The 13,058-nt window shown below is 39.6% G+C and overlaps 1 protein-coding gene across 2 annotated transcripts; it reads right to left on the bottom strand.

Annotated features, from left to right (window-relative positions):
- Positions 1-4,203: 4,203 nt before the first annotated feature.
- blzf1 (basic leucine zipper nuclear factor 1) lies at positions 4,204-13,057 on the bottom strand. 2 transcript variants are annotated; one of them, XM_080765916.1, is made up of 7 exons: positions 12,915-13,057; positions 12,507-12,584; positions 11,226-11,677; positions 9,580-9,779; positions 8,992-9,120; positions 6,489-6,708; positions 4,204-5,556 (listed from the first exon to the last, which is right to left on the bottom strand). In XM_080765916.1, exons 2-7 carry the CDS (start codon positions 12,529-12,531, stop codon positions 5,380-5,382), a joined length of 1,203 nt encoding a protein of 400 aa, XP_080622042.1. In that variant the 5' UTR covers positions 12,532-12,584; positions 12,915-13,057; the 3' UTR covers positions 4,204-5,379. The 2 variants fall into 2 exon arrangements, with proteins under 2 accessions (XP_080622042.1, XP_080622043.1); XM_080765917.1 differs by having other exon boundaries at positions 12,919-13,046.
- Between the last annotated feature and the right edge of the window lies 1 nt (position 13,058).

Below are 13,058 nucleotides of genomic sequence, written 5' to 3'. Positions count from 1 at the left end.
GTACGATATGGGCTATAGCCCATGGTCCAAAATGATGAGAAACGAGGCTAACTTTTTTTTTCAAAATTTCAAAAAACATGGGCTATAACCCATCGTTTTTGTCATTTCGTCATTTTTGTCAAATCATCAAAAATGATGAAAAACGGCGCGCTATAGTATGCCGTACGATATGGGCTATAGCCCATGGTCCAAAATGATGAGAAACGAGGCTAACTTTTTTTTTCAAAATTTCAAAAAACATGGGCTATAACCCATCGTTTTTGTCATTTCGTCATTTTTTTCAAATCTTCAAAAATGATGAAAAACGGCGCTCTATAGTATGCCGTACGATATGGGCTATAGCCCATGGTCCAAAATGATGAGAAACGAGGCTAACTTCTTTTTTTCAAAATAAAAAAAAACATGGGCTATAACCCATCGTTTTTGTCATTTCGTCATTTTTTTCAAATCTTCAAAAATGATGAAAAACGGCGCTCTATAGTATGCCGTACGATATGGGCTATAGCCCATGGTCCAAAATGATGAGAAACGAGGGTAACTTTTTTTTTCAAAATTTCAAAAAACATGGGCTATAACCCATCGTTTTGTCATTTCGTCATTTTTTTCAAATCCTCAAAAATGATGAAAAACGGCGCGCTATAGTATGCCGTACGATATGGGCTATAGCCCATGGTCCAAAATGATGAGAAACGAGGCTAACTTTTTTTTTCAAAATTAAAAAAAACATGGGCCCATCGTTTTTGTCATTTCGTAATTTTTTTCAAATCCTCAAAAATGATGAAAAACTGCGCGCTATAGTATGCCGTACGATATGGGCTATAGCCCATGGTCCAAAATGATGAGAAACGAGGCTAACTTTTTTTTTCAAAATTTAAAAAAACATGGGCTATAACCCATCGTTTTTGTCATTTCGTCATTTTTTTCAAATCTTCAAAAATGATGAAAAACGGCGCGCTATAGTATGCCGTACGATATGGGCTATAGCCCATGGTCCAAAATGATGAGAAACGAGGCTAACTTTTTTTTTCAAAATTTCAAAAAACATGGGCTATAACCCATCGTTTTTGTCATTTCGTCATTTTTGTCAAATCATCAAAAATGATGAAAAACGGCGCCTATAGTATGCCGTACGATATGGGCTATAGCCCATGGTCCAAAATGATGAGAAACGAGGCTAACTTTTTTTTTCAAAATTTCAAAAAACATGGGCTATAACCCATCGTTTTTGTCATTTCGTCATTTTTGTCAAATCATCAAAAATGATAAAAAACGGCGCCTATAGTATGCCGTACGATATGGGCTATAGCCCATGGTCCAAAATGATGAGAAACGAGGCTAACTTTTTTTTTCAAAATTTCAAAAAACATGGGCTATAACCCATCGTTTTTGTCATTTCGTCATTTTTTTCAAATCTTCAAAAATGATGAAAAACGGCGCGCTATAGTATGCCGTACGATATGGGCTATAGCCCATGGTCCAAAATGATGAGAAACGAGGCTAACTTTTTTTTTCAAAATTTCAAAAAACATGGGCTATAACCCATCGTTTTTGTCATTTCGTCATTTTTTTCAAATCTTCAAAAATGATGAAAAACGGCGCTCTATAGTATGCCGTACGATATGGGCTATAGCCCATGGTCCAAAATGATGAGAAACGAGGCTAACTTTTTTTTTCAAAATTTCAAAAAACATGGGCTATAACCCATCGTTTTTGTTATTTCGTCATTTTTTTCAAATCCTCAAAAATGATGAAAAACGGCGCGCAATAGTATGCCGTACGATATGGGCTATAGCCCATGGTCCAAAATGATGAGAAACGAGGCTAACTTTTTTTTTCAAAATTTCAAAAAACATGGGCTATAACCCATCGTTTTTGTCATTTCGTCATTTTTTTCAAATCTTCAAAAATGATGAAAAACGGCGCTCTATAGTATGCCGTACGATATGGGCTATAGCCCATGGTCCAAAATGATGAGAAACGAGGCTAACTTCTTTTTTTCAAAATAAAAAAAAACATGGGCTATAACCCATCGTTTTTGTCATTTCGTCATTTTTTTCAAATCTTCAAAAATGATGAAAAACGGCGCTCTATAGTATGCCGTACGATATGGGCTATAGCCCATGGTCCAAAATGATGAGAAACGAGGGTAACTTTTTTTTTCAAAATTTCAAAAAACATGGGCTATAACCCATCGTTTTGTCATTTCGTCATTTTTTTCAAATCCTCAAAAATGATGAAAAACGGCGCGCTATAGTATGCCGTACGATATGGGCTATAGCCCATGGTCCAAAATGATGAGAAACGAGGCTAACTTTTTTTTTCAAAATTAAAAAAAACATGGGCCCATCGTTTTTGTCATTTCGTAATTTTTTTCAAATCCTCAAAAATGATGAAAAACTGCGCGCTATAGTATGCCGTACGATATGGGCTATAGCCCATGGTCCAAAATGATGAGAAACGAGGCTAACTTTTTTTTTCAAAATTTAAAAAAACATGGGCTATAACCCATCGTTTTTGTCATTTCGTCATTTTTTTCAAATCTTCAAAAATGATGAAAAACGGCGCGCTATAGTATGCCGTACGATATGGGCTATAGCCCATGGTCCAAAATGATGAGAAACGAGGCTAACTTTTTTTTTCAAAATTTCAAAAAACATGGGCTATAACCCATCGTTTTTGTCATTTCGTCATTTTTGTCAAATCATCAAAAATGATGAAAAACGGCGCCTATAGTATGCCGTACGATATGGGCTATAGCCCATGGTCCAAAATGATGAGAAACGAGGCTAACTTTTTTTTTCAAAATTTCAAAAAACATGGGCTATAACCAATCGTTTTTGTCATTTCGTCATTTTTTTCAAATCTTCAAAAATGATGAAAAACGGCGCTCTATAGTATGCCGTACGATATGGGCTATAGCCCATGGTCCAAAATGATGAGAAACGAGGGTAACTTTTTTTTCAAAATTTCAAAAAACATGGGCTATAACCCATCGTTTTGTCATTTCGTCATTTTTTTCAAATCCTCAAAAATGATGAAAAACGGCGCGCTATAGTATGCCGTACGATATGGGCTATAGCCCATGGTCCAAAATGATGAGAAACGAGGCTAACTTTTTTTTTCAAAATTTAAAAAAACATGGGCCCATCGTTTTTGTCATTTCGTAATTTTTTTCAAATCCTCAAAAATGATGAAAAACTGCGCGCTATAGTATGCCGTACGATATGGGCTATAGCCCATGGTCCAAAATGATGAGAAACGAGGCTAACTTTTTTTTTCAAAATTTAAAAAAACATGGGCTATAACCCATCGTTTTTGTCATTTCGTCATTTTTTTCAAATCTTCAAAAATGATGAAAAACGGCGCGCTATAGTATGCCGTACGATATGGGCTATAGCCCATGGTCCAAAATGATGAGAAACGAGGCTAACTTTTTTTTTCAAAATTTCAAAAAACATGGGCTATAACCCATCGTTTTTGTCATTTCGTCATTTTTTTCAAATCCTCAAAAATAATGAAAAACGGCGCGCTATAGTATGCCGTACGATATGGGCTATAGCCCATGGTCCAAAATGATGAGAAACGAGGCTAACTTTTTTTTTCAAAATTTCAAAAAACATGGGCTATAACCCATCGTTTTTGTCATTTCGTCATTTTTGTCAAATCATCAAAAATGATGAAAAACGGCGCCTATAGTATGCCGTACGATATGGGCTATAGCCCATGGTCAAAAATGATGAGAAACGAGGCTAACTTTTTTTTTCAAAATTTCAAAAAACATGGGCTATAACCCATCGTTTTTGTCATTTCGTCATTTTTGTCAAATCATCAAAAATGATGAAAAACGGCGCCTATAGTATGCCGTACGATATGGGCTATAGCCCATGGTCCAAAATGATGAGAAACGAGGCTAACTTTTTTTTTCAAAATTTCAAAAAACATGGGCTATAACCCATCGTTTTTGTCATTTCGTCATTTTTTTCAAATCCTCAAAAATGATGAAAAACGGCGCGCTATAGTATGCCGTACGATATGGGCTATAGCCCATGGTCCAAAATGATGAGAAACGAGGCTAACTTTTTTTTTCAAAATAAAAAAAAACATGGGCTATAACCCATCGTTTTTGTCATTTCGTCATTTTTTTCAAATCCTCAAAAATGATGAAAAACGGCGCGCTATAGTTAAACATGACAGATATTTTGAAAATAGAAACGTTTATTTTGGTCTGACATTTCAAACATCTTTCTTTAGATTTTCTATTTTGAAACATGGGTACAACAATTGGGAACAGCATCTTTCACCCAAAATAGTGTGCTGTGCATTATAATAATCTCAACAAATTCTAAAAGTTTATCCAAATCAAAGATACAGTATAGCAGTGCAAAATGTAAATACAGTAATACAAGCTCCTCCTCCAGTATCCTTAATGTATTAAAGGTGTGTGTACTTTTGTATTGCTTATCTCTGCACTCAATCACATCAAAGCAGCCATTAAATATACAATTGTCTTCAATGCAAGAAAATGATAATTGCTCTGAAAATCAGAATATAAATCTCACACCAACAAAAATAAATAAAATACTTGAGCATAATTCATGTCAAAAGATTATTTAAGAATACAATTCAATGTACAATAAACATTTAATTTAAATTGCATCCAAGTTACCGGTATACTGTTCAGATTCAGAATATTGCTGTTGTGGACCACATGTGACAATACCATGGCCTTTTTACGTGTAGATCTATCCACACACTATAGTTGACCAATTGTACCACCAAACAATTCCCATTATGTGGTAACAAATGCATGATTGTTTCATGCTGGCATTTCACCTAGGTTAAAGTATATCGTAGACCAAGTACAGACCATCTGAGTTATGGATGTATACAAACTAAGATAAATAATACAAATGCAATGTTAATTAAACAGTTTGCATGTCTTGTAACACTTGAACAAAAACAGTAGTTAAAAAAAACAACAATCCTGTTTAAAATATTAATAGCCCTCAATAGGCCCCTTTCTCCATCACAACCATTATGATGAAATGGAAGGCCACTAACGTGTTTTAAAAAGTAATAAACAGGTGAAAGGTAGAGCAGTAGAATCCAAAAATGCCATTCAAAACACAGGAAAATAATCAAATAGTTAGTAATCTCTGTCCCGCTGAACACTGAAATGTTTAACATCAGCCGCATGGTCATGGACACTGTAAATGTGTGCATGGCTGTGTCTTGGTGTTGACTGTAGTAATAACAATCACCTCACACAGAGAACCCATGTCCCCCAAAAGAACATGATTTGTCAAATGAAAATTAAACATCTGTATGCAACGCATTTGACGTGAACTTTAACATGACTGACTGGAGGTTTGACCTAGTCTACAGCACCAAGATGTCCCCAGAGCAACGTTCACAGCAGTTGAAGGTAATGTTCTCATAGCGGGTGTATGGATGGAACCTGCCAATACTCTTCTTATTGTTCAGAAAGGTAGAAGAGTCACTGAGTGGGGACTCCACCTCCTCTGGACAAGGAGTGGAGTGTAAACTCTTCATTACCTGGTATGGATTTGCAAGGGAGAGAGAACAAAGAGGAAAGATGAGTGTTCATTTAACTTGGAATGAACGAAATGGTTCCATCTGTACACTCTCAAATGGTTAAATTAATATTCAGGAGTTTACTGTGTAGCTGCAATAGAGCACCGAAGTCTGACGTCAATATCGGTAGAGGGCGCAAATACACGGGTTTGTGTACTTTTTTATTTGCATTATAATCCCCATAGGGGGATTTTAGATAGACATATGTAACGGGTATAAGAAATACTCTGTTTATTGTAGTGAAATTCCTGCTAAGCTATGTCTGTATAGTTTATCCTCCTGCGTGAGTGGTTGTTTAGCGCCCCCTACTGGTAGTCTATAAAGGTGACCGGAAACGGAAGTTCCCCACAGTCTGACTAGCGCTCTGCTGTGACGTCATTACCAGTGGAGAGGCTAAACCATTTTGTTCTGTGTTATGAACCACTCATTTACAGAGCTACACCAGTAAAGAACCTCAACATCCAACCCAGCTGCCTCTGTGTGTGTCTTTCATGACGGGACGGGTACACAACCGTTACACATATAAGAACTGTGTTTGAAAAATGTCACCCCGGCTGTTTCACTCATATGGATATGAAGAATCAACTGACTGAGAGAAAACGCTAATGTTACTGCTACTGAATTAGTTACATTTTCGCTAGAAGCAGACCGTATCATATGAGTGACTGACTGTTGCAAACGATACAGAGACACCTCCCTGACAATAACGCAGAGACAGCTTGTTTATTTTTGGACCACAACACTTATATGAAACGATTTTAAGATGAGCCCATGTTATTCTCCATAGAGAAATTACTTCCGCGAACCAGGCGAATCGAAGGGATGAGCGAGTTACGTCAGGACTTCGGTGCTCTATATATTTTGTTTAGAATCGTGCTGACTAATACCACTACCTTCTCAGCCATCTTCTCAGCTGGTGTGTTGCACAATTCTGTGGGTGTGCTGCTGCCGCTCTTCACCACACTGTTCACTTTGCCCAGCAGGTGGGAGTTGATGGACTCAGCCAGCTTCTGGTTGACTATCGCCAGCTCCCCTGTGCTAAGGGACTGTGCACTGGGGTAGTAGCTCTGCTGTCTGCCCCACTGGAGGGACACTAAAAGCTGCTCAAGTGACCTGACAAATGGAATTGAATGCATGTGAGGATACAGGGTCAACTGTGCTTATAGCAAGATGCAGCTTTTATTTAATGTAGTTTGCCTGCCAGGAATTGTTTAATCCAGGTTACTGGCGCTGCTATTTACGACATTCCCGCCTTTTGTTTATGTGTTTAATCCGCCGTATTGTAATAAATAAAAATAAACTCTGTCTTTGTCGCGGAGATAGAGACTAGATGGTTTCGTTTTGATGACGAAACCGGAAATCAACACATGCTGTGTGGGCTGCTAGGTCTTCTGGGAAATTGAGGCCAATGCAAATGAATGGGGTACAACGTCTCATGGAGGCGGGTCTTGTGCTGCGTCTTCCGGCCTCCGGGTGCACCAAGACGGTGGATGGTGCGATCGGTTCATAACAAACCGAGGGACCTTTTTTCGCCGGATTTTCACGGATCAAAAGCCCAAATAATTCAGCGTATGCTCTAAAGCAGGGGTAACCAACCAGGGGTTCGCGAGCTACCCGTCGATCGCGGGAACGTTTCCAGTCGATCGTGAAGTGTCCGACCCATTTGAATAATGTCAGTGCCGCTCGTCACATGCAAATTAATTTTGAGCAGAGCGCTGTGGCTCTGAGTTTGAGAATAGACCCCATCGTCCAAGGGTGTGTGTGCGTGTGTGTGTGGTGGGGGGGTGGTATCTTAGCAACACTGAATGATCTGTCCCATTGGTCGTGTGCTCGTATCATGAGCCAATGGCTGCAGCTCTGAGCTTCCCAGACCAGGTTCACATCAAGGTTCACAACAAGCCGTAAAGAGAACTGACAGGTCAGCCACAGGGCTGCTACCATATTAGCAGCTGTGAGCGCTCTTCTCTTCTCGTGAAGAAAGCAGGACAGAGTTGTCAAATAAATCCCGCCGTCATTCATACTGTATTTATTCTCCGACCCGACATTAAAATACGGAACAACGTGCGTTCATTACGGGCTTGTGACAGGTTGCAGACACTTGAGTTGGGACTACTAGCCGATAGCGCCCTGCTCCTTCAGTTTTCGTTGTTCGTTGTTATAATATTTTTTATTATTGGGATTTGATCATTGATGCAAATTCTAAACATATGGATGCAGCTGCAGAAGTTGTGTTGCTTAAAGGAATGCATAGTTGCGTTCTCCTCAACTGCTGCGCAGCAACAACAAAAATATAAAAATGAGAAAAATATACTGAATATACCAGTCTGCAATGCAAACTAATAGGCGAGTGCACTCCAGGGCATATGCAAAGGGAAAGAATGACTTCTGTCCGTGACAATAATCAATGCTACAGTTTGAATTCTGTACACATGCACACATAGAGCAAAAAATATGATAAATATGAAATATGAAAATTGAAAACTTGTTGAAGTACAACACATGAGTCAAGTAGCTGCTTTTGTATCAAACCCTTTCCTCTTTACTGAGCCTACTGTCATTGAACTGCTGTCCGATAAAATGCAGGATGTGTTTGCATTAACTTCAGATATTTAAATGGAGATTATTGGATTAGTAAGTGACTGTCACCTGCAGGTCAGAGCTAAAGAGAAGGAATTTTGTGTCATTTGTGTCGTGTGCACTGAAGCTGCATGCCTATACTTTGGTTCCACGTACTTATGTGAAATGGCCTTTTCACAAATGAAAATAATAAAATCCAAGTTTAGAACTCGTATGACTGACTCACATCTTAATGACACCCTCAGACTGGCAATCACTAAATATGAACCAGATTTCAAAACGCTTGCAGATAAAGTGCAGTCACAGCAGTCTCATTAAAGGTGGGCTGACCCTGAGAGTATGTCACCATATCTGTGCAAATATATATGGTCATGTTATGCCTATGTCATTTGAACATCTGCCAATGTGAATATTCATTGAAATGAGAAACAAAATATTTCTAATACTAATTATTTCTAATTTGTCTTAATATTATTTGACATTGATAATATAACTTACTATAAGTATTTATTCTAATTTAAGCTTTAGTCTTTGTGTGGATGTGTGCACATGCATTGAGCCTGTCAGAAATAGCAAAAAAACAAGTGTTTTTTCTAACACGTTTTAGTGGTAGATCTTGGCTTACAATTGGGAATAAAATGGGCTCTTGGGCTTGAAAAGGTTGGTTACCACTGCTCTAAAGGTAATACAACAATCTCGGCAGCGTAGGGTATTTGATTAAAATTCGGGGTTACGCGTTTAAAATCAGTCAAACTGTTAATAATATGCTTGTTGTCTTGGCAGTCTTATTTGTATTGTGCTACTGAACAGTGCATGTACCTGTGTGTGATCATCATGTCCCGATAGAACTCTTCTCTCTCTGACAGAAGGTCGTGAATAGCACCTTGGGCTTCTCTGGTCTGTCGTTGCAGAGCTGCTCTCGCATTGGTCAACTCCTCTGCCATGACTCTGGACGGACAAGTTTAATTCAACTACCGTTATTCATTAACCCATTCTGACCTGAGATCTGATTCATACGAGGTTTCCACCGGACACACACTGGTCTGATTAACCCGTTCTGACCTGAGATCAGATTCTAAAAAAATGTCAGTCGCTCTTCGATTTTTCAAAAATAGCAGACCTACAAGCTCGTAGCGCGCCACTCGGTGGCGCGCTATGAGCTTGTAGATCTGCTATTTTTCAATAGCTAAAGCATAACATGATGCCAACACCAAAACGGGTTCCCGGTCAGAATGGGTTAAAATTAACACATCATTATATAATTGGTGCTTGCTTGTATGTAGAACAATATTGAACAATAGTTGATCATTTATCATTTTAAAAGTATGTGATCTACCCATTTCTATTCCTCAAATACAAACACCTATCCCCCTACAGTTTTAGTGTAACTATCTACTCAAACTGCACCTGCTGGCCAGGAACTTGCTCCTCCAAACATCACATTGGATGCTCATGCGTTCCAGTTGCTCAGCAGTGTGTGCCCAGTTCCTGCCCAGAGCTTCATTCTCCAAAATCAACTGGTTCTTCTCCCGCGACAGACGTTCAAAATGGTACTGCAGGTCATCACCCACTGAAGCCACCAGCAGCTTCTTTAGTTCACGATTCACCTAGAAAAATGGAAGAAGCAGGGTTGAAAATGTGATTGGTGAATGTCTCGGGCATGGATAAATACCACAAAGTGAATATATACACAAAATAGGTCTGGTCAATGGCATTTAATGTTTGTGGGTTACATTACATACACCAAAAGCTGGACATAGGAGGGGCTATTGCCCCTAAAACAATATATCTCCACGAGTCCAATGCTATTTTTAACAACATGGAGGCAAGCCGGTGTGTGGCTAATTTCAGTCCCAATAGAGCGCCGCAGTCCCTCCCCCTTTCAGAAAAACGGGTGGCCCAGGAAATGAAAACCCAATGCATTCTCCCATAGGCACTTCTTATTTAATTTATTTAAAGACGGTTACGCCGCGGACAAAGCCAACTCGGATCGTGACAAATCATGACAATGAACACAATGTTTTGGGGCGATCAAATAATTTATTAGACGAAAAACAAAACAAATAGTGTTGTCTCCTGACTTTCTTTTCTTCTTTCTAATGATTTGATCGGCCAAAAACATTGTGTTCATTGTCATGATTTGACATTTGTCTTGTGCACTCTTCCCAGCAGGCCATGGAATTGAAATATATCCCTGAATGTTTTACAGTGATTTTGTGTGAAAGAAATCTCACAAAATAAAACCACTCGACCACACTGCCAGTCTGCCACTAGGCTAAAATAAAACCACTCGACCACACTGCCAGTCTGCCACTAGGCTAAAATAAAACCACTCGACCACACTGCCAGTCTGCCACTAGGCTAAAATAAAACCCCACATATTTGTTTAATGTGTACTATACACTATCTATAACTTTATAATGGAAGTCAAAGGGGCTCGGACTGCAGTGCACACACACACACACACACACACACACACACACACACACACACACACACACACACACACAAGACCCCATCTTGGTTTTAAGTTTGAATATTTGTCACATTTTTGAATTACTATTCTCAGATCCACCTTCCTTCCATTCCTCCATATTTTAGCAAGACTGATTTTAGTCGACTAAATCTACAGTTGATTTAGTTGACTAAAATGCATTTTGGCAAGCCTTGATGCCGTCGTAATGGCAGATTTTACATATGCTGAAAATAGCAGATCTACAAGCTGACAACGCGTCGACGCTTGTAGATCTGCTATTTTCAGCATGCAACCAAGTGTAAAATGACTTACACTGGATCTCTTGTCCACTAGTCCCTTCCTAACATTTTTGTCTAGTTTTTATTTGTTGACGAAATTGTCAGTATATTTAGTCTTAGTCATCATAGCGTAGTTTCATTTAGTTTTCGTTGGTGAAAAAAGGTAGCCGACGAACATTTTTCGTCTTAGTTTTAGTCGACGAAAACAACACTGATCTGTACATTCAGTGAAATTGCTTTTATAGAATCATAGTGGGAATTTTGCTGAAATAATAACAATAGCTTCATTGGGGTCTTACCTCTGTCTGGACACGGAGCTGATTGGAAAGGCCTTCTTTATCCTGCAGGAGCCTGCGTTCAGAGTTCTGTAACTTCTCTAATGCTCCCCTCCAGTCCTCCACCAGAGGCAGGGAGTGTGACGGGTGCTCCTCAGCCTGGTGCCCAGCCTCCCCTTTGCCCTCAGCAGGTACTACACGTCCATGGCGGCTAATGGCAGTACGTGGGACTACGATCCTCACAACCTCCAACTCTGTGCAGGCCTCTCGGCTCACCTTGCCCAGGTGAAGCACGCCTGGAGGCTGCTGCGGTACCCTGTGAGCTGATCTCGAGCCGTGTTTGGGGCTCACCATCTTTAGCAGGGGAAGCACGACAGCCTCTGGGGGGAGTGTATCCGTGACAATCTCGACCACGACTGGTGGTTTATCCGTTTCCATTCCATCGCCAGGGCCCCTGACAGGCACATGGGCAGAACCTGGAAGAGGGAACAAACTTACAAAGCGAGTCTTCTCTGGATAATTATCTTTTACTCCACAGCACTCTCACACTCTCAAAATCAAGCTGGATCAAGAGGAATTTAAATTCCTGCTCACTCACCTCCTCAATGTTATTGTGAGCACAAGACATGAAAAGAGAATAAAGGGGTATGGGCGACATGTCTACAGAAGGAGACTGTTTTGTCTAGAGTTTTATCAGAACTGCTCATCGTGCTGCCTGTGACTGGCTGAGCAGGTATAGAGAATGTAAACACAACGTGTTTGTGTGGTGCTTCAGATCACCCGATGATAGGCCCCTTTTCGGGACCACACTGTATTTTGGACGGAGGTACCGCGGTCCAAAATACAGAAAAGGGGGCTACTGATATGAACTTTATTTGTATTAATTATGACCTTAACATGGATCACACAGAGTGATACAGTCTTCTCCTCATGTTTATGGAAACACTGGAGGCAATGTTTATATGTTTTTAATTGACAAGGACTGCCTGGAGTGAAAATAGCCTGATACATAGGCTATCTCTGTGTTGTTGTTTTGTATTTACTGTCATGTTTTTCCCTGTTGTTTGTATATGGACCCATTGTGTCTTCAATCAATTCAATCAATATATGTATAGTGCTTTTCAAAACATAGTTCCAAAGTGCTGCACAGAACAAGATTAAAAACAACAAGAAACACACAGTAACAAAATTATAATGGCACACAAAACAATAGCAAGCATGTATGTACAATTGGCTAAATTAAGTAGTATAAAATTAAGGTGGGTTGATACTACATCGGGTGCACAGATAGTGTCTATTACATACCTCTTACAGCTACTGCAGTAGTCATGATGGAAGTGGCTTAGAGTAGAACAAAAAGTCGTGTCAGTCGTTCTCTTTAACCTAGAAAATAATACAAATGCACATTTATAACAGTTCGTCCCAACGCCAGCAGACACCAACACAGACTACGATTATACTACATGTCATCTTGGTCAAATCTAGGGTTGAAAAACGGAGACAAACAAGTCACTATGTAGGCCTATGTATGGACCAAAGGTCCAGGTCCTTCCATCGCTGCTGGTGTGAATTCAACGAGTTAATACAGACTAGTGCTAGTTGGCAACAAAAAGAATGATGAATATTAAATTGGTAACGTAACGTTACGTCCACCAAATAATTTGAGTTCCGATAAGCTAATACGGAGAAAGGATACGTTCAAAACAAACATACCTACAGAGAGTGTGCGTCCCTAATGTCGTCAACAACACAACTGGACGGTTAATTATTTTCGTTTAGCTATTGTTAACGTTCACTGTTTTTATTCCGGGTTTCCATCAATGCCGTCGCCATCTTGTCTCTAGCCCTGCTCTCCGG

The sequence above is a fragment of the Protomyctophum bolini genome (assembly GCF_963924005.1).
Source record: "Protomyctophum bolini genome assembly, chromosome: 1".
Classification (NCBI taxonomy): Eukaryota; Metazoa; Chordata; class Actinopteri; order Myctophiformes; family Myctophidae; genus Protomyctophum; species Protomyctophum bolini.
The sequence above is the reverse complement of the archived record's forward strand: the minus strand, read 5'-3'. Positions and strand labels throughout refer to the sequence as shown.